The sequence below is a fragment of the Antedon mediterranea genome, chromosome 2 (genome assembly GCF_964355755.1).
Source record: "Antedon mediterranea chromosome 2, ecAntMedi1.1, whole genome shotgun sequence".
Classification (NCBI taxonomy): domain Eukaryota; kingdom Metazoa; phylum Echinodermata; class Crinoidea; order Comatulida; family Antedonidae; genus Antedon; species Antedon mediterranea.
Genome location: NC_092671.1, coordinates 39,026,350 through 39,053,077, shown reverse-complemented (window position 1 = coordinate 39,053,077; position 26,728 = coordinate 39,026,350). Strand labels below are relative to the sequence as shown.

The 26,728-nt window shown below is 33.4% G+C and overlaps 3 protein-coding genes across 6 annotated transcripts in view; 2 read left to right on the top strand and 1 right to left on the bottom strand.

Annotated features, from left to right (window-relative positions):
• Positions 1 to 16,942, top strand: part of LOC140041054 (paired amphipathic helix protein Sin3a-like) — a 31,177-nt gene extending 14,235 nt beyond the window's left edge. For 2 of the 3 annotated variants that reach the window (XM_072087430.1, XM_072087429.1), the window contains exons 4-22: positions 177 to 331; positions 2,825 to 3,098; positions 3,397 to 3,705; positions 6,322 to 6,543; positions 6,842 to 7,081; positions 7,459 to 7,577; positions 7,932 to 8,047; positions 8,332 to 8,546; positions 9,118 to 9,275; positions 9,479 to 9,743; positions 10,274 to 10,400; positions 10,793 to 10,927; positions 11,457 to 11,575; positions 12,143 to 12,329; positions 13,271 to 13,440; positions 13,639 to 13,818; positions 14,051 to 14,223; positions 14,404 to 14,641; positions 14,905 to 16,942. In XM_072087430.1, coding sequence (XP_071943531.1) covers positions 177 to 331; positions 2,825 to 3,098; positions 3,397 to 3,705; positions 6,322 to 6,543; positions 6,842 to 7,081; positions 7,459 to 7,577; positions 7,932 to 8,047; positions 8,332 to 8,546; positions 9,118 to 9,275; positions 9,479 to 9,743; positions 10,274 to 10,400; positions 10,793 to 10,927; positions 11,457 to 11,575; positions 12,143 to 12,329; positions 13,271 to 13,440; positions 13,639 to 13,818; positions 14,051 to 14,223; positions 14,404 to 14,641; positions 14,905 to 15,141 — 3,639 coding nt within the window. In that variant the 3' untranslated portion in view covers positions 15,142 to 16,942. The remainder of the gene's footprint in view (positions 1 to 176; positions 332 to 2,824; positions 3,099 to 3,396; positions 3,706 to 6,321; positions 6,544 to 6,841; positions 7,082 to 7,458; positions 7,578 to 7,931; positions 8,048 to 8,331; positions 8,547 to 9,117; positions 9,276 to 9,478; positions 9,744 to 10,273; positions 10,401 to 10,792; positions 10,928 to 11,456; positions 11,576 to 12,142; positions 12,330 to 13,270; positions 13,441 to 13,638; positions 13,819 to 14,050; positions 14,224 to 14,403; positions 14,642 to 14,904) is intronic. The other variant, XM_072087431.1, reaches the window with a different exon arrangement.
• Positions 16,943 to 17,368: 426 nt separating this feature from the next.
• Positions 17,369 to 19,274, bottom strand: LOC140041057 (LDLR chaperone boca-like). Its single transcript, XM_072087434.1, has 3 exons — positions 19,074 to 19,274; positions 18,545 to 18,780; positions 17,369 to 18,428 (listed from the first exon to the last, which is right to left on the bottom strand). Exons 1-3 carry the CDS (start codon positions 19,245 to 19,247, stop codon positions 18,005 to 18,007), a joined length of 834 nt encoding a protein of 277 aa, XP_071943535.1. The 5' UTR covers positions 19,248 to 19,274; the 3' UTR covers positions 17,369 to 18,004.
• A 2-nt stretch (positions 19,275 to 19,276) lies between these two features.
• LOC140041055 (talin rod domain-containing protein 1-like) lies at positions 19,277 to 22,021 on the top strand. 2 transcript variants are annotated; one of them, XM_072087432.1, is made up of 2 exons: positions 19,277 to 19,631; positions 20,307 to 22,021. In XM_072087432.1, exon 2 carries the CDS (start codon positions 20,564 to 20,566, stop codon positions 21,587 to 21,589), a length of 1,026 nt encoding a protein of 341 aa, XP_071943533.1. In that variant the 5' UTR covers positions 19,277 to 19,631; positions 20,307 to 20,563; the 3' UTR covers positions 21,590 to 22,021. The 2 variants fall into 2 exon arrangements, with proteins under 2 accessions (XP_071943533.1, XP_071943534.1); XM_072087433.1 differs by lacking the exon at positions 19,277 to 19,631 and adding an exon at positions 19,648 to 19,779.
• The last annotated feature ends 4,707 nt before the right edge of the window (positions 22,022 to 26,728 follow it).

The following is a 26,728-nucleotide window of genomic DNA, read 5'->3' as shown; positions in this document are numbered from 1 at the left end:
CAGTTTTTTAGAAATTACAACAAGCAAATGTTGGCTAGTTTTGAAATTACCGATAGGAAACTAGCAATTAACACAAAAAAAAACTACTAGCAAATTGTTAGATTTTTCTAGGGTGAATTTTGAAGTAATAACTATTAAATCAGTATCATTTATAAATTGAATTGCAATCTTGACAGGCAAATCTGGGCCATGTGCAGGGCCAGCAGCAATTTCAGCGACTAAAAGTAGAAGACGCCCTATCTTACTTGGACCAAGTTAAACTTCAATTTGGAAACCAACCGCAAGTGTACAATGATTTCTTAGATATTATGAAAGAATTCAAGTCACAAAGGTAAGATAAATGCAGTCAATTATCCTGTGTTCATTCATGCCAGGGCTCGCAGAATCGCTTGCCCGACGTCCCGCGGCAACCAAATAAATACGTCGGGCAACTAAAATTTAACATGTCATGTCCCGACGGGCAACCTCTTAAAATCACCGAAAATGTCCACGATGTTTTACAGGGGTTGTGAAAAACTGTAACAATGAAAATAATAGTCGCGCACGAACGAATTATCTTGACGTCGAGACCAGTGTAGTGTTTGTTAAGTAAATGTATGGATCGGAATTCGGTGGTATGGAACGTTATCTCCAGGAGCCAAAACACGTGTTTCTATGCAGTCGGGCGTATCAAGTCGTTGCGTATAGAGTTTCCAGGTCTGTCATATAGCACGCGGTCTCTTGCGGCATCCATTGATCGCGAAATAGGAAGCGTTGAACTCTCGGCTCTTATTTGAAGTTATTATACCAGGGAGTTTCTAATTAACAACTCCCTAGTTATACTATAAACCAAATAAAATAGGGGCTAGTATGTTTTTGGTTTTTGTTTTTCTCAATTATCGACATCATTTTACGGTGGTAATAAAATCTGAATCTACTACTTAGTATTAATTATGTGGCCTACAGCCTGATAGTAGATTAGGCCTATGTTTAATTACATTCATGTTATGTATTTTGTGTGTAATAAATAATTTGCTGAATTACTGTAATTATTGTTCAAATGTACAATACAGTATATTATTAAATTATAATAGATACGTCATTTTAATTGTCTGTGCCAAATAGGCGGCGGCCGATGTTTTTAACACAGGCAAGTAGGCCTACCATTTTTTTAATAAATATTACAGAATATAAATTTAATAGGCCTAATAATTTATTTAATAAATACATTGAATACTTAAATAGTTACAGTATATTTTTTATTATCAACATTGAAAATAATACACTTCTTCGGGTATCGCCGAGAGTTGAACTTTCAAAAACTCCAACTTGGGGGAGCACGTGGTTTTCACCACAATTCGGCACAGTTCCCTTGTGTTGTTTTCAATCACCAACTTGTGCGAGCAGATGGTTGTTTTTATCCAACCTGTGCGAGCTTCTACTGAAACAACAAGTAAACCTCCACAATTCAAGCCCGCACTCTCCACACACCGTACCCATGTGCTCCTACTACGTACGGCAGCTGCTGTGAGGTTTTTTGCTATACGCATGCGTATTGTTACACGTCACGTAGACGGACGTCAGTTGATGTTTGTTTGTTTTTTTCTTCTCTATGATTTCAACTAGCTCATCACCTTCATAAGTACTTTGTTTAAACTTTTTAGGCCTAGGCCTACATTTCTATAGGCAATATTTTAGATATATCTATTAAATAATTGTAAGATAATTAGTGCCATGTCTAGGCCACTACATTTTAAATATCGCAAAATAGCTTGATTTCGGAATTTCATTGCACAATAGAAGCAAAACGTTTTTGCTCCCAAAGTAAACCCACGTGAATACGCCTTTTTCATTCACGAAACGGAACACATCTTCGATCGATGACAAACAATGCCGTGCAACGAAGCGTAACCAACAGAAATAACATAGCGTTTTCAAGGGATTTCAGGACACCATGTTAATTAAACAATCGCAACTCTTGTACGGAGGATCGTATGAGAAAATAAATTACTGTAAAATGTTCTTAAAAGATTGGCCTACATCACTGTGTAATTGAAAAAATTTGAAAAATTGTTTTCACTACTTTAAAATCCATCGAAAAAAACACCACAGTGTATTAAGCATAGGCGTTTTTCACCGACGTTTTTTTCGCGGTGCAGTCGCGGTATAAAACGTTAAAATTAAGTTAAAATAGTGGGCAAGTAAAAAAATGATGAGGGCAACCAAAATCTAAAACCTACTTGCCCGATGGGCAACCAAATATTTTAGGATTCTGCGAGCCCTGCATGCATGTCATTCTAGCATCAATTATCTTGCAGATGTCTTGCTCTGTCTCCACTATCAAACTTTTGTGACAACAAAATGTGATGTGCCCATATATGAACATGATTGTGTCATTTCACTACCCTATTTTGGCATACCACTACCATATTTGGACAGAGCTTTAGTTTGTTTTTTTAGATGTATATTTTAGGTGACAAAATAATAATATTAGTAGCACATATTCTAAATTTTATTGATTGGATTTTTGTTGTATCTGTAGATTTGAAAGAACAATGTGTTCGAGTTTAAAATGTCAGTCACAGAAATATGCTTTAAATTTTGTATTGTATACACAAATTTAACAAACAAATTTGTTTTAAAGCATGCTTCGTTCACAGTTATCACCCCGACTTTTACCTAAAGCTCTGTCTACACTATCAAACTAGTTTTACCAAAAAGTGTTAGGTGCCCAAATATGGTAGTGAAATGACATCATTATGTCCATATATGGGCACATCACATTTTGTTGTCACATAAAGTTTGATAGTGTAGACAAAGCTTTAAATCATTTTTTTACCCTTAGCATCGACACTCCTGGAGTTATCAACCGAGTGTCAAACCTCTTCAAGGGCCATCCTGACCTGATCGTTGGCTTTAATACTTTCCTTCCGCCTGGATACAAGATAGAAGTCCAAGTTAACGATCCAACGCAGATCAGTGTTACGCATCCTGGATTGCACGGGGCACCACCAACTACGCAGTCCATCTCAACTGGGTTGCCGCCTTTACCAACTGGTCCGTCTGGTGGACAGCAACTTCCTGCTGCTGCTCCTCCTGCACCGCAACAAGCTGATAAGGTAAAGTATAATAGTAATTTTAACTTATGAGTTTGTTTGTTTTGGTTGACATGCTTGCCTTCCAATCTCAAGGTTCAGGGTTCAATACTGGCCTAGTGCCAACCTCGTTCAACTCCACTCCCTGAGCCTAAAATGAGACTTAGTTCAAGCACAATAATATATAAAATAGTTAATCCATCCAGTAATACATATATATAAAACATATGACAATTTTTTTTAAATCCACTACAAAAAATATAAAAATTTCGGTTTTTTAAAGATGTATTGTTTTCTAACATTTTGTTTGTTTCCTTTCCAGCAGCCTTCAACACAACAGCCAGTGCAGTCATCACTACCCTCGTCAGGAGGAGGAGCTAGGCCTAGAGTTTATCAACAAGGCAACACGCCCACCACCATTGCAGGTCCGCCAATCCCTGCAGGCCATCCAGTACCTCCATCCTCCAACCAACCACCAACATCACAACACCAGTCCCAACCACAGCCACCATCCCAACAGCAGCAGCAGCAACAACCACCACCACCTCCTCAGCAATCACAGGGTCAAGGCAATCAGGCCAACCAACCAGTGGAATTCAACCATGCTATCAATTATGTTAATAAGATAAAGGTAATTCATTTATTTGATTAGAATTTTCTCATCATATTTGGTTTATACTGGTACAAAAACTGTTCTGTTCAAAAGAGAACATGTACGTACAACAATTACTTGATCATTGAGAAATATACGCGTCATCATGAAAATGTAATTGTTAATGAAACGGTAAGATCTATATGGAGACTGGATTTTCCAGTAGTAGAGAGAGCCTTCGTTGTGTGCATGTGGGGATATTGAGACTTGTTTTCCGCTCCATACCTCAACAAAGTTTTAATGGTTTCTAGACTGTCCAAGCACAGTGGGACAGCCAGTCGACAAATCGTGTCAAATTTCGACTCGGAGAGGGCGCCCTACTTTTCTAATTTAGTTCAAAATTGCTAAATTTTAGGGTGTTGGAAAAACACAATATTTGTAAATTTAGCTGATTATCGGAAAAATATTGTTAGTGAAATAAATTCATAAATGGTTTTAATATACTGTCATGTAAAATTAAATGTATTTGAACAAAACGATAATCTGTAATTTAACGGCAAAATCAACCAATGTCTTTTTTTCGAAATTGTACCCTAGAAAATCATTAAAATAAAATATTTAGAAAAATTGAACAGTCCTGAATTTAAAATCCCTGTTAGAAAAATTAATAATCTACAGAATACGATATTAAGATACAAAATTCGGTGGTTGGGATGCAGCTCCGACTATTCAAACTAAAGGTACCACTATTTGTTCCTTCGAAAACTAGCGAAACCGCCATTTTGTAAACACATCGTCATCGTGTTTATGAATTTATTTATATCGAACGATATACGCGATGTTTATAATTGTCCGCGTATAAGAATTCATATAAATAAATACATTCCAATACAACGTATATTATTACTTGTTTATTTATCACAGTATACATTTTAGTTGAGGAATATTTATCATAACTATTATAATAGCTTTTATACGAGTCCGAGGCCTACCCCTATTAGCGACCGATTGTTCCAGGGGCGGAAAGTCACTTAGTGACGTTGTGATCGGGCGCGTCGGGCCTAGCTAATATTAATAATATGACCTGAAATAAGCGGCTAACAAGAACTGGTATATACTTGCTTACAATGGTTTTGTTATTGATGAACAAACAAGCAATTAGATTGAATAACAAATTATTTATTTATTCATTTTTTTTGGGTAAAAACATGTACAAACTAGTGTAGTACTGTATAATATAAATTATAATAATATAATAGTAATATTAAACTAATACAGTATTATAAAATATAAAATAGGCCTAACATACAATAAATATTCAATTTTTAAGGTCTACCACATGACAATAACATAATTTACAGAGTATAGTAGTAGGTTTGCATTCAACATAAATATTTGTACTGTATTGTAATTCATCTAAATCCTCTGCAACATACATTTATATTTGTAATTCAACATTTTGTTTTAAATAATTAAATTATAGTTTGGGTATGACAATGTCGGTAGGTACCGGTGTCATCTTTTTATCCACTTCACTCTCAGTTTGAAGTCACAAAGACAAAGAACTCTGCGTCATCAACGATTCCTGAAAGTGTCAGAAAAAATAATAAATATTATTTTTAAAAAATGTTAATGTCTGGTTGTATATATAATTATAATATTATACGATGACATAAAAGTAAGGCAAATGGAAGCTGTATTTTATTATTATTAATTAAATTACAGTATTTACTATTATTATTTATATAATCTAGGCCTACTAGTACTAGTAGCCTGCTAGACTAGGCATCTATTGAGCCTAATAAATCAAATAATAAATGAAAAATAAAATAATAATATTAATACTGATTGAAAAAAAGTATTTTTTTTGCGGGGATCAGATCACCAGGCTAGGCCGGCCAGGACCAATGATACTCGTAATCAGTACAACTTAACGACTATCAGATCAGCATCAACACAGTACAACACACGTCTCGCTATCGCCTATACTGACACACGTGTCTCGCGTTGCCGAAACCACGCTCACAGCTAGAAAATGTACCTACCTTTCGAGGCCTGAGAATACACCAACAAATTTTGAACAGGATAGAAATATATCATACTCGATTAAACTAATATTATTCTTGATAAAACAATTGATTATAATTGTTTTAATTTGTTGGGATGCACCTCCGACTATTCAGAAAATGGACAACAAAACAGTAGTCAAATCGTACCACATTTATAAATTTCACGAGTCCCGACTTCAGTCGCCGAATGTATGGTATTAGCTTCGGTTTCTTTGAAGGAAACCGATTGGTTATTCAATAATACTTATTAGGAAATGCTTTTACCATAATAGGTAATGTTGGGCGGTTCTTAAATATTCATGAGAGCTTAAAATAAAACAGCACTTATTTGCTAGGCGACGAAAAATCGTGGTTTCAGTTTTCAACGATAGGTGGCGCTTCAAAATCGTCAATGCGGAAGTAAGTCGATTTTACACGATTTAACGGTCAAAACGCGAAGTGGCTTTCCCACTGAGCAATGTCGCTAATCAAAAGTTCTGTCTACACTGTCAAGCTAGTGTGATGTACTCAAATATGGTAGAGATATACATTTTTTGTTTCATACTGTAGACAGAACTTAACATAAGCTTGTGTTTGTATATCACAGAACCGATTTCAAGGGCAGCCAGAAATTTACAAGGCGTTCTTGGAGATCCTTCATACATACCAGAAGGAGCAGCGTGCTGTCAAAGAGTCACAGGGTGTGTATCAACCAACATTGACAGAATCACAAGTCTTTGAACAAGTTGCTAAGCTGTTCCAGAATCAAGAGGATTTGTTGCAGGAATTTGGACAGTTCTTACCAGACGCCAATGGTAGCGGAGGCACTGTAAGTTAAAGCTGAAGCCTTCCTATCCCAAGGTCCGGGGTTCTATCCTGACCCGTGCCAAGGTTGTAACTCGCAACTCTTTCAACTCCAATGAGACTTTTATAAGCCCAATAAATTATAAAATAGTGTATCCATCTTGTAATTGACGAGTTTGTGCTCGCTGTTGGATGAAAAAAACAAATTTAAAAAAAACATTCTCAATACTCTATTCCTTTCGAAAACTCATGGTGTACCACAAACCTCCTATTTGTTGACAATTGTTTACTTATTCACAAATTTTTGAAATAATTTTTTTTAGGATTTTAGTTCATTCTCTAAAGATGTAATACATGCTCGCTGTGCACCTGTTATAAATGACCACACATCAATCGTAAAAAAACCCTTGAGTCAGACGTCGAAGAAAAGCCACTTGAAAAGACCGGCAATCTCATCTGCCCCATCGTCTACAAAGAAAATCAAGATCAGCTCTGTTAAGGACATCTCATTGGCTGAAGCAGGCAAGCATGGCAGTCTTAGCGAGTTTGCTTTCTTTGATAAGGTAAGCTGTTATTCTTCTCTTAAGCTCTGTCTACACTATCAAACTAGTTTGACAAAAAAAATGTGATATTCTTAAATATGGTAGCGATATGCCCAAATATAGTAATGATCTGAGATTATCATGTCCATATATGGGCACATCACATTTTTTTGTCACATAAAGTTTGATAGTGTAGACAGAGCTTTATCCACGGTTATGGAAGAAAAAAATAAGAATAATAAATGTTGCCAGTATGTTGTTAAGGAAGAAAAGAGGATGTTTTTGTTTTTCAGTTTAGGTGGATTTAAAAATTTTGTTTGGATATACGTGTGTAAAAGAATAAAATAAAAATCCACAATCTCTATTATACTATAATGTCCAATTTTGTCTTCACTTAGGTCAGAAAGGCATTACGAAATCAAGAGGTTTACGAGAACTTTTTACGCTGTTTAGTCTTGTTTAACCAGGAGGTTGTATCCAGACCTGAGTTGGTCCAACTTGCTACACCATTTCTGGGGTAAGTCATCTATAAACAGACTGCCAATTTTTAAATTAATATGTTTTTTGTTTTTATGCATTTAGGCAAATTGCCAAGGATAACCATAAGCGAATTCATTCACTATCCTTCTTAAAAGTGGCAATCCTGTTCACAAGACAAACATATTTACAATATGCTCCACATAAACAAAGTCGTATTACAAGTCTTTGGGAGTGGAGTTATAATTTGTCATAAAAAATCCTGACAGGACTTGAACCCAGGACCCTTGGATTGGTAGCCAAGCATCATAACCACCAAGCCACACTCCATAATGAATAAAAGACTGAAAACAACCAAAATAAAAGATTTGTTAACATTTATTTATTTTAACAGTAAATTCCCTGAGCTGTTTAGATGGTTCAAAGAGTTTCTTGGATACAAAGAATCAGACAAAGTAGATCACATGGCACCAAAAGAACGGTCTCAAGGCGAGTTAGCAACCGAAATAAGTAAGTAGTTTTATCGTTGGTTTGTACACTCATTGTATATATAGAAACTTTATTTATTCACGAGACTGATGTACAGTACAAGTCGTTCAATCAACATTGATTGTTTTTACACAAGTTTGTAATATTACAAAATTAATAAAACGCCATATAAATACGAAAAAACATTTTGAAAAGAAAATTGCAGCAGAATCCCTTCTTTCAGACACCCCCTATTTAGGGGACACCATACCGTTTTAATAAACAACAATTTACATTTTAATTTACTTATTTACATTTTTTGATAGATTTCACACACTGCAAGCGATGCGGGCATAGTTACCGTGCGTTGCCCAAGACGTACCAACAACCACGTTGTACGGGAAGATCTAAACTTTGCGATGAAGTGCTAAATGACACGTGGGTGTCGTTTCCGTCTTGGTCCGAAGATTCAACTTTTGTGAATTCTCGGAAAACCCAATATGAAGAACATATTTATCGCTGTGAAGATGAGAGATATGAGGTAAGATATGGGCTCTTGTTTTTTGCTGGAATACTCTCACATGAGAGGTTGTCCATGACAAGGGATGCCCATTGCAAGGCATTAGTGACTAAGCTGTAATATGTGTGTAACCAATTTGTTTGTATTTTTTAATCTATGAATAATAAGTAAAATAACACTGATTAATTGGTCAGATGTTTGTCCTACTCTGATGTAATTTGTATTTCATACTAAGTACATTGAGAATACTTGTGAAAAAATATGCAGGTATTCCTTGGGTTGGACTTGAACTGACGACCTCCAGATCACTTGCCTGCCTGCCATTGATACCTCTAGACTGGCGAGCTTGCCCCAATGCCTAGGGTTAGATTCGAATTCAAGTAAGCACCGAGTACTGTAATTGTTTGTAACTATTGTGGAGTAGATAACATCTGACCAATTACCCTGACACATAGCTACTTCACAGTAGTTCCAAACAATTATAACACACTGGTTGTTTGTTATTAGGTATTGCTTAATGAATATCAAGTTATATTGTGCCCGTTTTGAAGTTACTAAACGGTATAATACTCCTATTGGTTCGTTTTTACAGCTTGATATTGTGATTGAAGTCAATATGGCTACGATACGAGTGCTTGAGAACGTTAACAAGAAATTACAACGAATGTCGTCCGAGGAACAATCCAAATTTCGAATGGACAATGCCTTAGGAGGCACATCAGAAACCATTCACAGGAAGGCCATTCAAAGGTATGCAGTATGACAAACTTGCTTCCTCTATAACTGTCTAGAGCTTTGTCTATACTATCAAACTTAATGTGACAAAAAATGGGATGTGCCTATATATGGACATGATGTCATACCACTACCATATGTGGGCATATTACTACCATATTTGGGCGTGATAGTGTGATTGTTCAGTTATTTTACTTTAATTTCACTTATTTTGATAGAATTTATGGAGATAAATCTCATGATATCATTGAGGGGTTAAAGAAAAACCCAGCTGTAGCGGTGCCGCTTGTCCTTCGTCGTCTCAAATCAAAAGACGAGGAGTGGAAAGATGCGCAACGAAGTTTCAACAAAATCTGGCGTGAACAGAATGAAAAATATTACCTCAAATCCTTGGATCATCAAGGCATCAATTTTAAACAAAACGACACAAGGAGTCTTCGCTCAAAGAGCTTACTGAATGAAATAGAAAGTATATTTGATGAGGTATGTTTTATACGTAATTATTTGTAACTACTGTGGAGTAGCTTTGCTCCCACCTGAGAATTACTTACACATTTTTTCACAAGTATTCTTCTCAATGTACTTAGTATGAAGTATGTTTTAATACAAATAATTTTGGTTAAAAACATTTAATGTTTTTTCTGTGTTTTTTTAATTAACCATTTTATAATGAGATCCGATTTAGTTTCAAGTGAATGTATATTTCTAATATCGTACATAATGGTTGACATTTGTATTATTTATATCCCTTTGGAAAACTAAATCTGATCTCAATGGTCACATGATTCTTTGCTAGCATGCTAAAGCTCTGTCTACACTCAAACTTTGTATGACAAAAAAATGTGATGGGCCCATTATACGAATAGAAATATGACATCATATTGCTACCATATTTGTGCACATCACACGTTTTTTGTCAAACTAGTTTGATAGTGTAGACATAACTTGACATTTTGGCCAAGCACAAAGATGGGTGTTTGTGAGAGTTTACAGTATTTGTGTTATTGTTACAGAGGCAGGAATCATCTGTAGAGGGCGGCAAAGATAATAATCACCCACACTTAATGTTAAAGCTGTACGACGTCCACATTATGGAAGATGTTGCAGCTCTTATTATTCATCATGTTAAAAGACAAACCAGTAAGTGTTACTTAAATCCAGTCATTCTTACTTACATATCAAAGATGTATTGTCCCTCTGAAAAAAATAACTTTTTTCACAATTTTTGGTTGGATATAATATAAAGGGCCAACTGAGACACATTTACTTCTAGGCTGGTCCTCATTTTAATGCTCTGTATTTTTATGGCATTTATATACAAAATAATAAATATTATTATACCTATATAGGTTACCTTTCACACATACTATGTTTTATTAATTTATATCGAACATGTTTGATATAACATATATCATATAATTATTTTATGTATTTTTAATATATGTGTGGAGTATATATATTGAATAAACAAATTAAATTTGTTATTCAAGTCTACGAATTGATATTTACAAAATGTTTTTTTCCATTTCTAGGTATTCAAAAGGAAGATAAACAACGTATCAAACAGTTGTTGAATCACTTTCTGCCAGATTTTGTGTTCCGAGAAAGAGGAGAGTTATCGGATGATGAGAATGAAGATGATGACGACGAGGATGAAGATGATGAGGGTAAGGATTATTTAAGAAATAGATTACCGTTTATTATATCCTTAATCACTCAGTAATCAGTAAAATGTATTTATCTCAGTAATTTTAAAATTAATTAATTAATTTTTAAAATCTTTAGGCACATGTGGCCAAGGATTACCAATAGTAAATTAATCACTGTCATATCAGATTTTGTGAACCAATTCATGGTAACTCCCAAATTGTCTGAAATAATGAGCTGGGTTCTTTAAAGTGCACACAGGTTATAACACATACGGTTTTAAGTCCTTATCCGAGAAGACTTGTCCTACCACCAGAACTAGGAGTAAGCCTCAAACCCATGCTGATATTGTTGGCTCTTTAGGTAAAGTAAATAACACCCCTGCCTTAACCGCTCAACCAATTGACAAATTCATTTGCTCAAATATTAACATCACACACATTAAAATCACTACCGTATTTTTCCAACATATTGGTGAAGGCATCTTTATTGCTTATTTTTTTAATCGGTTCGTAATCAGTAAAATGTTTTGTGGTTTTTTTTTTAAAGATATGGAAACTGATGATCCGTTAGAAAGATCATCAAAGAAAGAAAAAGCAGCAGATTTAAAAAAGAGCAGGAGAAGTCTATTATCTAATGGGCCAATCAACGGAGAGCAATGGCAAGCGGTATGTATTTGTAGTACCTTATATGTTGATATCATGTTTAAGGTACACCTTGTGTATTTAGTTCTGAAAAAACTGTTGAGTTTCAATATATATATATATACTCTTTAGTGGAACCTACCTTAAATTAGTACCACTACATCTGGAGATAATGGCTGGGTCCTGCAGTCTGATTGGAATCTATCCTGGTTTCCTGAGAGCCCATTTCATCATTGTACATACTATTTTATTGTGATTTGATGAATAAATGTATTTGTAAAGTGTGCTAGCCAACATTTAGGGAATCTAATGATTAGAATGTAATGCTAAAGCAAGTCTTATTCTTGTGCTTGTGGTGTTGTTAAAACATGATAAAAGCCTGCATGCCTGAGACAAGACCTTGACAGACAAGAATCAAACATGCGACAGCTCCTCTCTTAATTTACAATTTGTTGTTGCAATGTATTTTAATTTTATTAAAAAGGGTTCCCATGAATATCAGTTAACCCACTGGGTTATCCTCTTTAAACATAGTTTTAAAAAAGGAAATTAAATATATTTTAACTAACTGAACTTATTTCTTATTTGTAGAATGATGTATACCACTTATTCTTTGTCAACAACAATTGGTATTTATTCTTCCGATTACACAATATATTGTGTGAAAGGTTAAATAAAATGTACAAACGAGCTCGTATTATTGCTGAGACTGAGGGAGGCATACACAGGAAAGTCAGTAGAGAATCAACAGCATTTGCTCTTGGACTGAAACAACCATGTAAGATTAATTTTTTAAATATTTTATAGGATTTAATTTTCATTTTATTTTATATTATACTCCCCTTGGAGTATGATAATTATAATATGACATTTATCAAGTATAGGTACTGTATTAAGCTTCGTATACACTATCAAACTAGTTTGACAAAAAAAGTGTGATGTGCCCAAATATGGTAGTGATATGACATCATCATGTCCATATATGGACATTTTTGTCACATAAAGTTTTATAGTGTAGACAGAGCTTATGAGAAAAATCTGTTGGCATGCCACTTAATCATAAATTCAACTAATCATATACTTAATTTCTTCAACTACATCAGCTAGCATATGTAAACAAAATAACAATTTAAATATAAATAATTAAGAGGCAACACCCAGAAAGTAATAAAATTTGGAGTAATAACACTGACGGGTAGCCAGTTAAGAAATTGTAATCATCATTAAACAAACAGAAACAAAACAAGACAAACAAACATGTAAAGCAAGACAACGACAAATTAATAATAATAAAATACTATGGAAGCACAGAAAACCCAGAATAAACATGTTGTTTTATTATTATTAGTTATTTATGGAGTAGAATTTGTTTAAGTTTAAAAGAAAATGTATTTTTTGAAGGTGCCAATTTAATTTCGTCGGGGAGATCATTAAATAATTTGGTGCCACTATAACGGATATTATGTTGCATTAATGTTAATTTGGTAAGGAGAGGGTGGAGATTACAGGAGGATCTAGTTTTATGGGTATGAATGCTATTATTTTTTATAAAGCTGCAAGAAAGTTTGGTTGGAAGTAGACAGTTGACATGTTCATGAAATAGTTGTTTACAATTAGTAGTTTTTAATATGTTTCCATCATTTAAATCAGGACATTTGAAAACATTTCATTCTTGACTGATGATAGTATCCTTATGCACATGTTATATTTTTTTTGTAGTGGAAGTGGAACCTGAGGAATATTACCACACTTTACTTGAAATGGTTCGTAACCTTTTAGATGGTAACATGGAAAGTACACAGTTTGAAGATCAGCTTAGAGAAATGTTTGGCATTCATGCTTACGTAACGTTTACCTTGGATAAGGTCGTACAGAACCTTGTAAGACAGGTAAGCTCACTCAATATTCCATAGAAATAATATGAAATTATGATGTGCCCAAATATGGTAGTGATATGCTTAAATATGGTAGTGATATGACATCATCATGTCCATATATATGCACATCACATTTTTTAGTCACATAAAGTTTGATAGTGTAGACAGAGCTTTCCATGGTTTAATATAATATTTTCTTTTGTCTTTCAGCTTCAACACATTGTTGATGAGAACTGTTTACCAATCACAGAGTTGTATATTGATGAAGTAAAGACGGGTGGAGCAGGTGGCACTTGCGCATCCGCAGCGATGAGGGCAGGCTTGGAAAACGCATATCAAAAGAAAGCAGAACAGGTCATGTCTGACGAAAACTGTTTTAAACTTATTTATGTAAGTATTATGAATAGTTGTAACGGTTTATTAATAAACTTGTAACGGTTTATTAATAAATTTAGTTACAATGTCATAAATAAATCATCATTTCTTATCATTGTTGTTTGTATTGTTTTTTTGTTTTTTTCTTGTTTTTTTTATGTATTCCAGTCTGTAAATGGCGAGCTCCCAGTTGTTGATTGTGAATTCAAATAAAATTTAAAATAAAAATAACGTTTTTTATTAACAGAGTAAAGCTGATGATAAAATTACCATTGAATTGCTGGACACAGAAGAGGATCACAGTGAGGATCCAGTGGAGGTAGAAAAGTGGTCTGATTATGTCGAAAAATATGTGAACACCGAAACGACGTCCACAGAACTTCGGGAACAACTTGCCAAGAAGCCGGTCTTTCTTCCTCGGTATAAAATTTATACGTATTTATAAATACAATGTAAAAAATAACTTGATACGAAATTTGCTAAAATTATTAGTCTATTTCGTGCCTAGCTTACCTGGATAAACCAACTTTAGCCTCTCTCTCAGAAGAGAGGAATACATTGCAAAATGAAGAACATTAATATTAATGTGTTGAATTACAGAAACATCCGGCAGACAAGACAAACTGACGAGAATCTGCTAAAATCTGAAGACATCAGGTTAGCGCCGGAGAAACCACCACCACCTCCCATCAATGCCGACGGCGATGAGGCTCTTAAAGGAGTTGACATTATGAACAACATGGAGTGTCAATTTAACATTAATTCATATAAAATTGTGTATGTTGTGAATTCTGAAGACTACATGTACAGGAGAACAGCATTAAAGAAGGCCAAAGAGGTACGATTTTAATATTTTATTTTAAAGCTCTGTCTACACTATTTAGTTTGACAAAAAAAGTGTGATGTGCCCAAATATGGTATGTTTTGACATCATCATGTCTATATATGGGCACATCACATTTTTTTGTCACATAAAGTTTGATAGTGCAGACAGAGCTTAAAGATTAAAAGAATATAAACTAAACTTAAGTCATGACAGGTAAAATTTAAGTTTGTGTGTGGATTTAAATTGAGGATGAAGTTTATTGTTTTCTATCACAGTCCCACCAAGAAGTCAGCATAAAGCTTCACACGAAGTTCCGCAAATGGTTTAACAGCTGGGAAAGAAAAAACGTAAGCCGAGACCAAGAGAAGCAGGTAGAACGTTGGTTTATGGGCGACATCGACGATTTGGTACCGTGTCAAACGAAAAGCCGTAGAGTTGATACGGATGAGCACAAATACCGAAGGTTTACCGTTATTTACCCCAAAGAGGACTTGACAAGTTCAAAGTCATGAAATTAAATGTGAACTTTGCTCCTACTTTCTACAAATCAATTTGTGTTTTGTCCCAAATTTTGAGATAAATTTGTAAATAGTGTATGTACATTGGTTGTAGAGACGATGTTCGTTTGGGCGATTGTTTACTGCATTTGATTCGGGATATTCCGTCGTTGCATAGTATATGTATACACCTGAGTGATCGCCGGGCGGGTGTGTAAACGGCGGGACATTCTGGGACCAGCACACAGGTGTTATCCTGATGATGTTTTTAATGACAGACCATGTTTCTTTAAGTGTGATAAAGTAATTTGTATTTAACGAGACAATGTAGTGTTATGTAGATGAGACTAAGTATTATTCTTTTGCAGTCTTCTCATTCTAAATTATCTCTATTTTTCATCAATACTCCATTTATTTTATTTTAATGATGAGCAATCACAATATAGCATTATTGAGTGTTACAATAATTTATAGTTACATATCTTTTTTAATTTTTTTGTTAATTTGTGTTCTAAATTTAGGAAAAAAGCAAAAGGAATTTTGCACACAGATATGCTCTCTTTTTTTAAAAGCCTTTTAACTTATTTTGCAATGGAACCCTATTTGATAAAGTGTGATTACATTATCAGGAGGATTGGTGAATGATGAATTTTCATATTTTATTGAAATACACGTTCAAAGTAACCCACACAGGAGAGGGAAACATTAAGCCTTATTTAAAAGGCTAGTAAAGCAATAATGATGTAAAGCATAATAAGATTTTTCAAAATAATATACAGACAAACAAGGGAGAGATATTTTGATTATACATTTCGATTGATAATGTTTAAAAATGTGCTAATAGGTAATCAAGTTTATTACTGATCTTGTTCACCTAAATCTCTGTCTACACTAGTTTGACGAAAAAAAGTGCGATGTGCCCAAATATGGTAGTAATATGATGTCATCGCATCCATATATGTGCACATCACATTTTTCTGTCACATAAAGTTTGATAGTGTAGACAGAGATTTACATTCGTTCCAGGCTACATTTCCACAAAACCCCTTTATTCTGGTTTTTCCCCCATGAGACTATTTCAAACAAGTACTTGAGGTGTGTAATGAACATTTTCAGGGCTCTTACTTAGACTCTAATTGTCAAGCAGCTAATATTTGTCATATAAAGATGGAATAACGTTAGTTTGCAGTTGAGTAACTGTTGAAGGTTCATGACGACATGCAGTTGGCATCAATATTGATATTTATATATTTTTTGTATGGAAAGTTGGAAAAATGTTACAATAAGGGCTATTAATAATATATTCATAAAAATTATGAAGTTTTATATTGTTTTTTTCTTTTTTAATTATTTATTGTAAGAATTTTGTGTATTTTAAAAAAACGATGATTATTTGATAAAATCAATTGTTACAGGAACATATAATGTTGATCTGTCGCCCACTGCCAAAAAATATTGTAGTAGTAACACGTTTTACTTGAAATAATCAATTTGGTTCTTGTATATTTGTATTTAAAACTCTTCTCAGAATTCTTTACAGAGAATTGAGCATCATTTCTTGGCGATATCTTTTATATGCATCTGCAAACATTCCACCACAATATCAATACATTCAATTTTCTCCAAAAAATCAATAAAAAGCCTAAATTGGGAAATTGAGATGTCTGTTAGCTGGATGCTACCACACGTTGGCGGTAAATGTCAGCAACTATTGTGTTTGGTGGTAGTCTACATATATTCTTTATTGAAAACTCTGATTAAATTTGTACAGTTCAGTTGTGAATTATGAACTCCATTAAATTCCTTTTTCAGGTAATCCAGTTGTTTCTGTGTATTTTTTACCACTTGTATGAAGAACTTAAATTCCCTTTTTTGTGTAATCGCGTTATAAATAATCTTTCATGTTACAACTCAACAACTGTTAATTTGGTGCTACTGCGGTTTCGCACCTAAAAATGGGCATAAGACTATCACCACCACGCACTGAGTGAGTGATTCTATTGTGTAATCTAATTGGGTGAAAAGCAAATGTACAAAAAAAAAGCAATTGTTTGTGTTTTTAGTCATTTATCTTGTTCACCAACAAACTACGATACAAATACATGACTTTGTTACCCAAGGCACTTTTATAACAAAATATGTTAAATACAAATATACAAACTTTGTACACATCGACTGAAATTCTAGGTGAGTAGTGCACACACTAGTTAGCATACTACAATTAATATTCCCTTTCTGTTAGTACTGTTACTAAATTTAAAAACATTTTTTTTTATTTTTTATATATATAAACAGGCAAAGCGCCTGGTAATATACTGAAATTTAATTAATTTGCAACGATAAAGATGAGGAAATCTGTGAGAATGAGAAAAAGTCGGCCTAACTGAGATTCAAACATACGTATAATGTAAATATATAAAATATAATAATAGTGTTAATATACAGTATATAAAAAATTAAAACAAAATAAGTTTGATAAAAAAAATATAATATATATATGCCACTATAAAACTAAACAAATTAAAATCATTTTTACAATAATTAGCATATTTTCATTTAAATTCCCAACACTAACTTTACCGGCTAACAACTATTAGTTTACACAATTTCAATATGTATATTTTGTTGTATTAATTATTTTTCATGTAATATTGCAGATAATTGGTTGGTGCATAATAAAACACATGTACATTGAAAAGTGAATAAGTAAATCTTTAGTTATTTTATTACCTGTATTAGATAATTAGAGATTGTATGAGAACATTTGTATTAGTTAAATGAGGAGGTTTTTTGGCAAACATTCCACATGAAAAACAATTTGTTTTCTTCCGGTCGGTGTTTTTTGTTTTTTGTCTAAAAGAATTTCTAAAAGTTTGTTTTATAATTCTACTTTCTTTGCCTTGGCTTTCTTGGCTTTATTTGTTTTTGTTGATAACTCTTCATCATCTGGATTTATAAGGTTCTCATTCCGATCTTTAGTTTTCTTTATTTTATTTTCTTCAGACTTCTTTTCTTTTTTGTCTTTTTTCTTCTTTGCACTTTTATCTTCATCTTTTTTCTTTCCATCTTTCCCATCACTCTTTTTCTTATCTTTCTTTTTCTTGTCCTTCTTCTTATCTTTTTTCTTCTCTGCTTTCTTATTTGTCTTTCCTTCATATTTATCTGAACCTCTTCCAAAATATTCTTGTTGATCGATTGATACGGAGTAACATCTTTCTTGCTCAATAAGAAAGTTTTTGATGTCAAAGGCTGTACTGCCATCCGTTACCATAAATATTGCTCTTTCATCAGACACCATATACCTGTGTAAAACATTACAGAATAATTAATGGTAAATAAGCTGTATGTAAAACAAACAAAAAAGAGATAGGACCTAAGAAAATTATTGATGATGATGTACTGTAATTTATGTACTTGCCTTTGCAACTGAAAGTTAGCCTGGAAAAGTTGGTTTTGCCAGAGTTGTGTGATTTCCTCGGCTTCTTGTTTTTCTGGTTTACCAGAGACCGTAACAAACACCATGAGTGTCTTGCCCTTCTTTGTCATTTTAACCATGTTTTCTGGATTGGATGTATCAAGTTTGGAAAAATCCACCTTGGGCGGTTCCCTCAAGTGTTCTGGGAGATCATCCTCATCTGTATCTTCTTCTCCTTCCTAAAATTGATAAACATTAAAAATTGATAAAAAATGAATACATTTTTTTTAAATTTCATTTACAATATTATATTGGCTAATTAATATTATTTATATTGTTCAGGCTAAGTATATTTATGTTGCATAATTGTTAGGTCTGCATTTATAACTAGGGCCTAGCTAGCTATATAATATTATAATATAATAAATATGAGCTAGGCCTAGCTTAATTGATTTCCTAAGGATACGTGTCACTAAAATAGTGGCTCTCTGCCCTGATCGTAACTCAATGATGAGAGACCGAGGCTACCTACCTCCCATTCATCGAAAAGTCTTTCAATGTCTGCATCATTAAAATCGCGAATATCCTTTTTCTTTTTGGCTGGCTTACTTTCTTTATCGTTATTGGGATTTTCTTCAGCAGCAAATATGCCTGCTATTAGGCAAATAGCTAGCAAAACAGTGAAATAAAGTGCAAAGTTCCTCATCGCGATTGCTCTCCGCGCCGCGATCTACAAAAAACTACGATGTGTTGTCGATCAAGGATTTGATGAGTCTAGAAACTAACCAACCGGAACTCGCCACACGGTAATTAGTCACAGTGATTGGTTGATTTGCTAAGAATGAACCAATAGCCTTGGAATTATGAGCGCCCTCTATTCGCTGAAAATAGATGGAGAGAGAAAACAAGAGGGGAGAGATCCTAGCGCACATGTGAAAAAGAAATACGGCGTACATTGTGTCTGGAAATTGATCGATGGTGTGGTGGGCGTTCGCTAAAATAACGGACTTTGACTCCGTACTGAAAGACGCTGTCAGCTATTGTAACTGATAAATATATTGAGATTTAAAAGCTCTATCAAATAGCAGTGGTGAGTAGTTTTTATCTTTGCTCGTTTGGCCTGCCAAAGTGACCACACCCAACTGGGTGTACAGTTCATTCATCAACAAGGTTGGTTGCGAGTCCATTGTTAACGTGCTCGGTGTAGTAGCAGTCAGCTAACCATACAGGAAGATTCGGTACGTACCGACCGGATAGGCCTAAATTAAGTAACACTGACGAGGTGCTATCTTCCGTTTTGTGTCATATTTGTTGTTTAATAGATTTATGAATTTGTAAAGGTGATGTATTTTTTAATTTCGCTTTTTATCTTTTTTAAAAATGTGAATCATACACAGTAATAGTATGTTATTGTTGGTATATTTCGAGTTGAATTTTGGTGGTGCTTGTTTTTTTTTGGAAGCCACAATCCAGGGTGTATACAGTAATAACATTTTAATTGTTATTAAGAAAAAGAAATTTATAATTTTTACTTTCGCTATTCTTGTTTTATTTACTTACATCAACATGCTTTTTTATAGTCATAGTAATTTATTGTGAACATACATTTATAAATGCAATAAAAATTCATATAAATAAAATAAATATTTAATTTATCGTTTCAGATATTTTTTATTCATTCATTATTCTAAAGTAGTTTGTTAACTGCAAATAATGTCAACCAGGTGTCACATTATGACTTATGATTTTAATGTTTCTATTTCAGTCTTTTCGTTGTAACCATGTAGAAGACAATGAGATTACTCTACTCACTTGTAAATTTAATTATCAGACAATCATTTGAACAAATTCAATTTTCTAACTCATTACATTGACTCATGCCAGAAGATTTTTTATGCAACGAGGCATCATCATTGCTGGGCGTGTATTCCACCTGACCAGATTGAGAATGTATTGTACAGGCCACGTCGCGAATAGGACATGTAGCAGTAGCACCCAGTCCGATACGGATGTCCAAGAGGTATGGCCTCAAATGAGTTGTATAGTCCGGCGTTGCTGAGTGTTGACTGCGAGTTATGTGCAACCCGTATGCAAGCGGTCACTGACCTGTTATTACTTACTAGCGATCTGAGACCTGTTAACTCCGAGAGTTTGTCGGTGTTCGGTGAATCTTACTCAAAGTGTCGTGAGATTATCATTGCAAGGAGTATGGGTTTGACAGTTTTCACTCGTGATATTATGAACCAACTGCGTAGCAATCGGTTAAAAGATGTTTCAGACACTTTAAAAGATTTGACGGATGTAGTGATCAGAATCGTTGAATGTTCAAGTCACGCTGCTTACTTGGCAGCCATCACGGAACTCGGGTCGGTACCAGCGTTACCTGGTATCATAGACAAATATAAAGTGACTCGGGCCAAAGTGGACATTGAATTGGCCAGTAATCGTTTTCACCTCACACCACTTTCGGAACTATCGCCTCAAGTGCTAGTGAATATATCTGAGGAATTAATAAAGAATTTGGAAACGTTGACCCACGCTTGTAAACTTGCTAGTGACGCCAGTGAGGACCAATTTCACAAGGAACAATTCAGATTGTCACTTAAAAACGTGACAGCATGTACGAGCTCGTTATTGTCGTGCATTCGAAGATACAAGAGCACCCTCGACGAACAGAGTAGAGCACGTTGTATATCTTTTTCCAAACCTCTTGTGCAATCATGCATATCGTTAGTAGATTATGCCACCGAAGCCGAACACATTGGTTTACCAGCGGAATTGCCCGACAGCAGTAGAAGGATACAGACGGCCATTTTAGGAGGGTGTATGAGTATTGCGAGTTCGTGCGTAAGGCTTTGCGAAAGCGTACAGATGGCGTTGTACGATATTAAAAATCCAGAGTCAATGAAACGCTTATCGGTGTGCTGCACAGCTATTTTGGACGGTTCGCAACTGTTGTCTCAAGCTTTACGTGATAAGGCGTCTGTAAGAACGCTATCCTCAACGCCAAGCTCCAGTCCACGATCTCAATCTACGGAGACTTTATGACATAAGATGTCATCGGTGAGTATAGCATCTGGCTCGTCTGAAACGAACGACGCGTTAGCCAGTACGATCTAGACACGTTTTGCAAGCTATCTTACCGAAGAATTTACGACATGTACATTTATATCAAGTTCAGAGTGCTATACGTTTTCCCATAACTGATGCAAATGGTTGTAATTAGCTATTGAAATTTAGGTGTAAATTTACCCAGTAATAACTATGTTATATTATTAGAAATATTTATATTTTCACAAAAGTAGTTTTAGTGGATAATTGAACAAAACAATTTATATTAATGAAAAAACATGTTTAATGGGAAACACAAACCAGATTGTATTGTTTATTTTTATTTAATTTGTTAGAGATTCTATCAAAATTGTGATTTTTTACTAAACAATTATTACTGCAGTAGAATAACTTGGCATGTTCCCTTTTGCTTTACAATTTAATGTTTATTATAAACCACATTCATAAAAATTGATTTTTTTTTTCTTTTGGATTTTTTCCAGGATTCAGTAGGAAACAGACAATTTTTAATTATTTTAGAAGATTTCTTTCCAACATTCCCAATTGCTTAGTAACTGAATGGTTTCCCTCTAAATGAATAATATTGTTTGAATTTATGAGTAATTCCTCAAATTGTTGATATTTAATCTAGTAAGATTATAATCTTTTGTCAATTGTAATTAAAGTATTATCAGTAGAGACACTATAACTAAACTAACAAAGCTTTAAGTGTAGATACACCCGCCGCTGCCACAAAAATAAGAAATATGATTTGTCTTCAACCATAACTCTTAAGCTTAATACTTCTGTTTTTTTACATGACACATTTAAGTTTGTTTACACAGTATGATGTATATATACTTAATGTCCATAATATCACTGGTAAAGATCAGCGCAAACAATTATTGCAATCAATCAAATTACTGTACCAATGTATATGATAATATACATGATATAAAGCCTAATTAAAAAAAATTACCTTTCTCTTTTGTTATATAAAATATTTTAACCATAAGCGAATTAATTCACTATCCTTCTTAAAGGTGGCAATCCTGTTCACAAGACAAACATATACACAAGATGCTCTACATAAATAAAGTCTTATTAAAAGTCTTAGTTTATTGAGACGTTTTATATTTTAAAGATGTATTGTCCCTTTGTCAAATTGTCCCTTTGTCAAATTCCCCCCCAAAAAAATCATTTTGAAGTATCATAATAGTTATTAATTTTCACCAAAAATGAGTTTAAAAAAAATCATATAACTGAAATACAGACGTTTTTTGGTTTAAAAAATAACTTTGACTTCCAATCATAAAACTTCCTCGCGATCTGTGTGAGAACACCTTCTCAAAGCGTGACGAGTTGTAAACAATCCTAATTAGCATCATGAATAATGTATACTCATGGTTTGAAATCTTTGTTTACTTTCGCTCGTGACGATTATCCAGATGAAATGTAATCAAATTAATTTAACTGTTACGTAAAATTGTTGTTTTTGGCTCAAATTTTCGACTTAAAGTGAATAACTTTAATATTACTTTGATATGGCCAATTTAAATTTAGAATATTTTGACCATTTTTTTGTGTTTCAAGGGACAATACATCTTTAATTACTAGGAAACTTATATATCATTTTTACTTCTGTAGGCAATTGATCATAACCCATCATATTTAATGATAGAAAATTGTTTTTGGAATGTTTATTTATTTTGTATTCTATATTTTGAAAATGTTTAGGACCTACAGTACGGAACAGTAAATAATAATAAACCCATTATAGATGCTCACCAACGATCAGAATAAAAAAAACACAATCAAACTACTGTATTGATAATAGTGAAATATGGTGCTTTATAAAACCACCCCCCCCCCCCTTTTTTTTTTCTGCACCCCATCACCTTTATCACTGTATATTATAGATAAAAGTGAGAATTTGCCACCAATAATATATATCTAATAATCTTTGCAATTTAATATAATTATACTAAAATGTATAATGTGGTACAAATGTATGGTGCTAGACCTAGAGAACGTGTTTCCGAGTTCAAATCATGAAATTTAAATGTCACAGGACAATCACATCCAATCATTACATAGAAATTATTAATATTTTTATCTTACACCATCAAATTTATTTTATTTTGGGGTGATTGTAAGTTCAGAATAAGGAATTTACGGTCACTATTTATGAAAGAAATTTTGGATGAGTAATGGTTAAAAAATTGGACATTCACAAATATTTGGTGGATGGATTAAAGTAATCCTAAATACCATAAGCTATCGTATTATAGAATTATGTATGGTTTTAAGGATTAAAAATATAACATAGGGACTATAATATATTCAACCTTTGACCTTATATCCCAACATGCTTTGTGTAATAAGCTCCACCCACCAGTTATCACAGTTTCTCAAATAATGTTAAATTCAGCCAATTTTTTGTTAATCAAATCTCACAATTTATGCAAATGATGTTGTGTGCACAGTTTGTCTACAGAATGTGTTGGGAAGTCACGATTATTATTGTTTACCAGAATTTGTTTATTTTTATGGTTATTTAGATCAAAATATTCAATGTTTGTATTTAAATCATGTAGTTATAGGATTTTACTTGTTCTAGCTTCCACTGTTGTCATAGTTACAATGGAGTTTATTGTATAATAATTGTGTATACAGATTGATCATATTTGATATCAACCAAACGAACAAATAAACATTTTTATCAATAAAATATAGTGTTTTTGTTTACTTATTGAGTCACTGTACTCAGCCCTTAATAATCATAATGTATGTGATTTCATATATTACATTCAGGAAGAATCAGTTTTGTAGATACAGTAGACCATAGAGTCAACTCTCTCAGAAAAGTCTGGTATTGGGAGAGTTTCAGATTTTCAGAGAGTCCGGTATTGGGAGAGTTGACTATCAAAGCAGGCCGGTTTTCAGATGTATTTTAAAACCTTCCCAGGACCATTCCCAGTCATTTTGATACTTCTTGTACATACAGTAGATATATGTTTAGAATGGACAGATGTTTGTATATTTTTTTCTGTACAACATTTAATGGAAAAAACTCTTTCTTAAGCTCTGTCTACACTATAAAACTCTATGTGACAACAAAATGTGATGTGCACATATCCCATAGACATAGACATCGCTTTATTCAACCATAAATTTGGAAATTACAGTGTTCTTAGCTTTCTCTCTCAATAAATATAAAAAACAGAAACCATATTTGGGCAAATAAATAACATAATTTTGTCACATAAAGTTTGATAGTGTGGACAGAGCTTTATACAGATTTAAATTGTTTTTTTCTGGAAGCTCTGGAATAAAACAAATGTTGAAAGTTTGTGAAGTTGACATTGGCAGCACTGTCAACCTTATTTCACTAATAAATATGAATAACGCAAATTGCTATTATTCACTTGTGGATGATAAATGCGGACACGCCTTTGTTAATGAATTGTGAATTAATTCACCGGGTATTATAATGCAAACAAACTGAATTAATTAAAGTCATAAATATTCTGTTCCAAATGTCAAACTATTTACATCATTTCATATTTTTGTATTTAATAATTTACTACTGTACTATAGATGTTTTATCTAAACCTGTCAATTCTGTCCAGATATTATATATACAGGGCAGTGTACATTGTCCCTTACTACTGTATATAAATTAAGAAGCTCTCAAAATTAAAATAATTTCTAGAATCCTCGTCAAAACCCATAGTAAACACCATCAACGTACAGTAAAAGTGAGTTGGCTTATGAGTGAGTGAGTGACTTGGTATTATAAAGTGAGTTGGCTTATGAGTGAGTGAGTGACTTGGTATTAAAAAATTTTAACCAATTTATCTGTTTTTCTGTAAAACTATAGTACCAATTTGTGGTCAATTTTAAAGGCTTTTTAATAAATAAAAATTGGTAAAACCTGGTTACCATATAAATGCAACCTTACCTTTCTTGAAGCATCAAACAAATATATACTCATGCGGTATGAAAATATCTATTTTATACCGTATTTATTTTGAGCAGTTGCAGCAGGAACAGGCCCATGGTTTGAAAGTATAGGTAATGCAATAGTTCTATTAATATGATTAGAAAAAATAAGTACTGGTCTATATTTGGAGGTTTACCCTGTGGAACAAGTTAGACTGTATATTATTACCATGTATTATCACCCCCCCCCCCCCCCCCATGATATATAATGTTAATTATTAAATATAGGGTGTTGCCTCTACATTTGTGACAATACTGTAGGTTGATCTATCACCGCCATGTAAACAAACAATAGTATCTGAGTGTAATAATCATTTTGGTGCCTGCCACTTGAAACCAGTTTCTGCAATAATGGCCGACAATCGTTTTATTGAGTCGTATAACAATCAATATTGACTTTCTAATTTTTAAAATGATTGTATAACAATCTGAATGCAATGCATTTAAAGCTCTGTCTACACTATCAAACTTTATGTGACAAAAAAATGTGATGTGCACATGGACATGATGATATCATACCACTACCATATTTTGGCATATCACTACCATATTTGGGCACATCCCACTTTTTGTCAAACTAGTTTGATAGTATAGACAGAGCTTAGATACTGGGAAAGTGTTTTCAGTATAATTTCATTTAATAAGTTTAATTTTCAATATTAGCAATTATGTAGTAGATTTGTCAGGCATACAAGTTATTTTATGACTTGTGACTGAGTATTTTAATCATCAAAATTTCTATCTATAATATTAAAACTCAAAATAAAGTACATAAAAAAGAATTTATTAGTATTTAATACTTTAAAATCCAAGGGTAATTGAATATGTAGAAGTGCAATCTCAATGAAAATATGAATATAATATGCAGAAAGCTAAAATAAAAATGTAAAATGTAGAGTCTATTGTTGAAAACTATTGCTCTTCATGTCATAGAAAAGCAAATATTTTGATTAAGTTTCTGCAAAAATTACGTCATTTGCAGGAAAAACATTTAACATTTTTGGTTGTTCACCTTTTTTTAAGTATTGCCTCAAGATTTCACTAAGAAATAATAAATTGAGTAATTTACACAAGGGAGAACAATTTAAACAATCTCTCAAAGACAACTGCCAAATCTAAGGAACTGGTTTC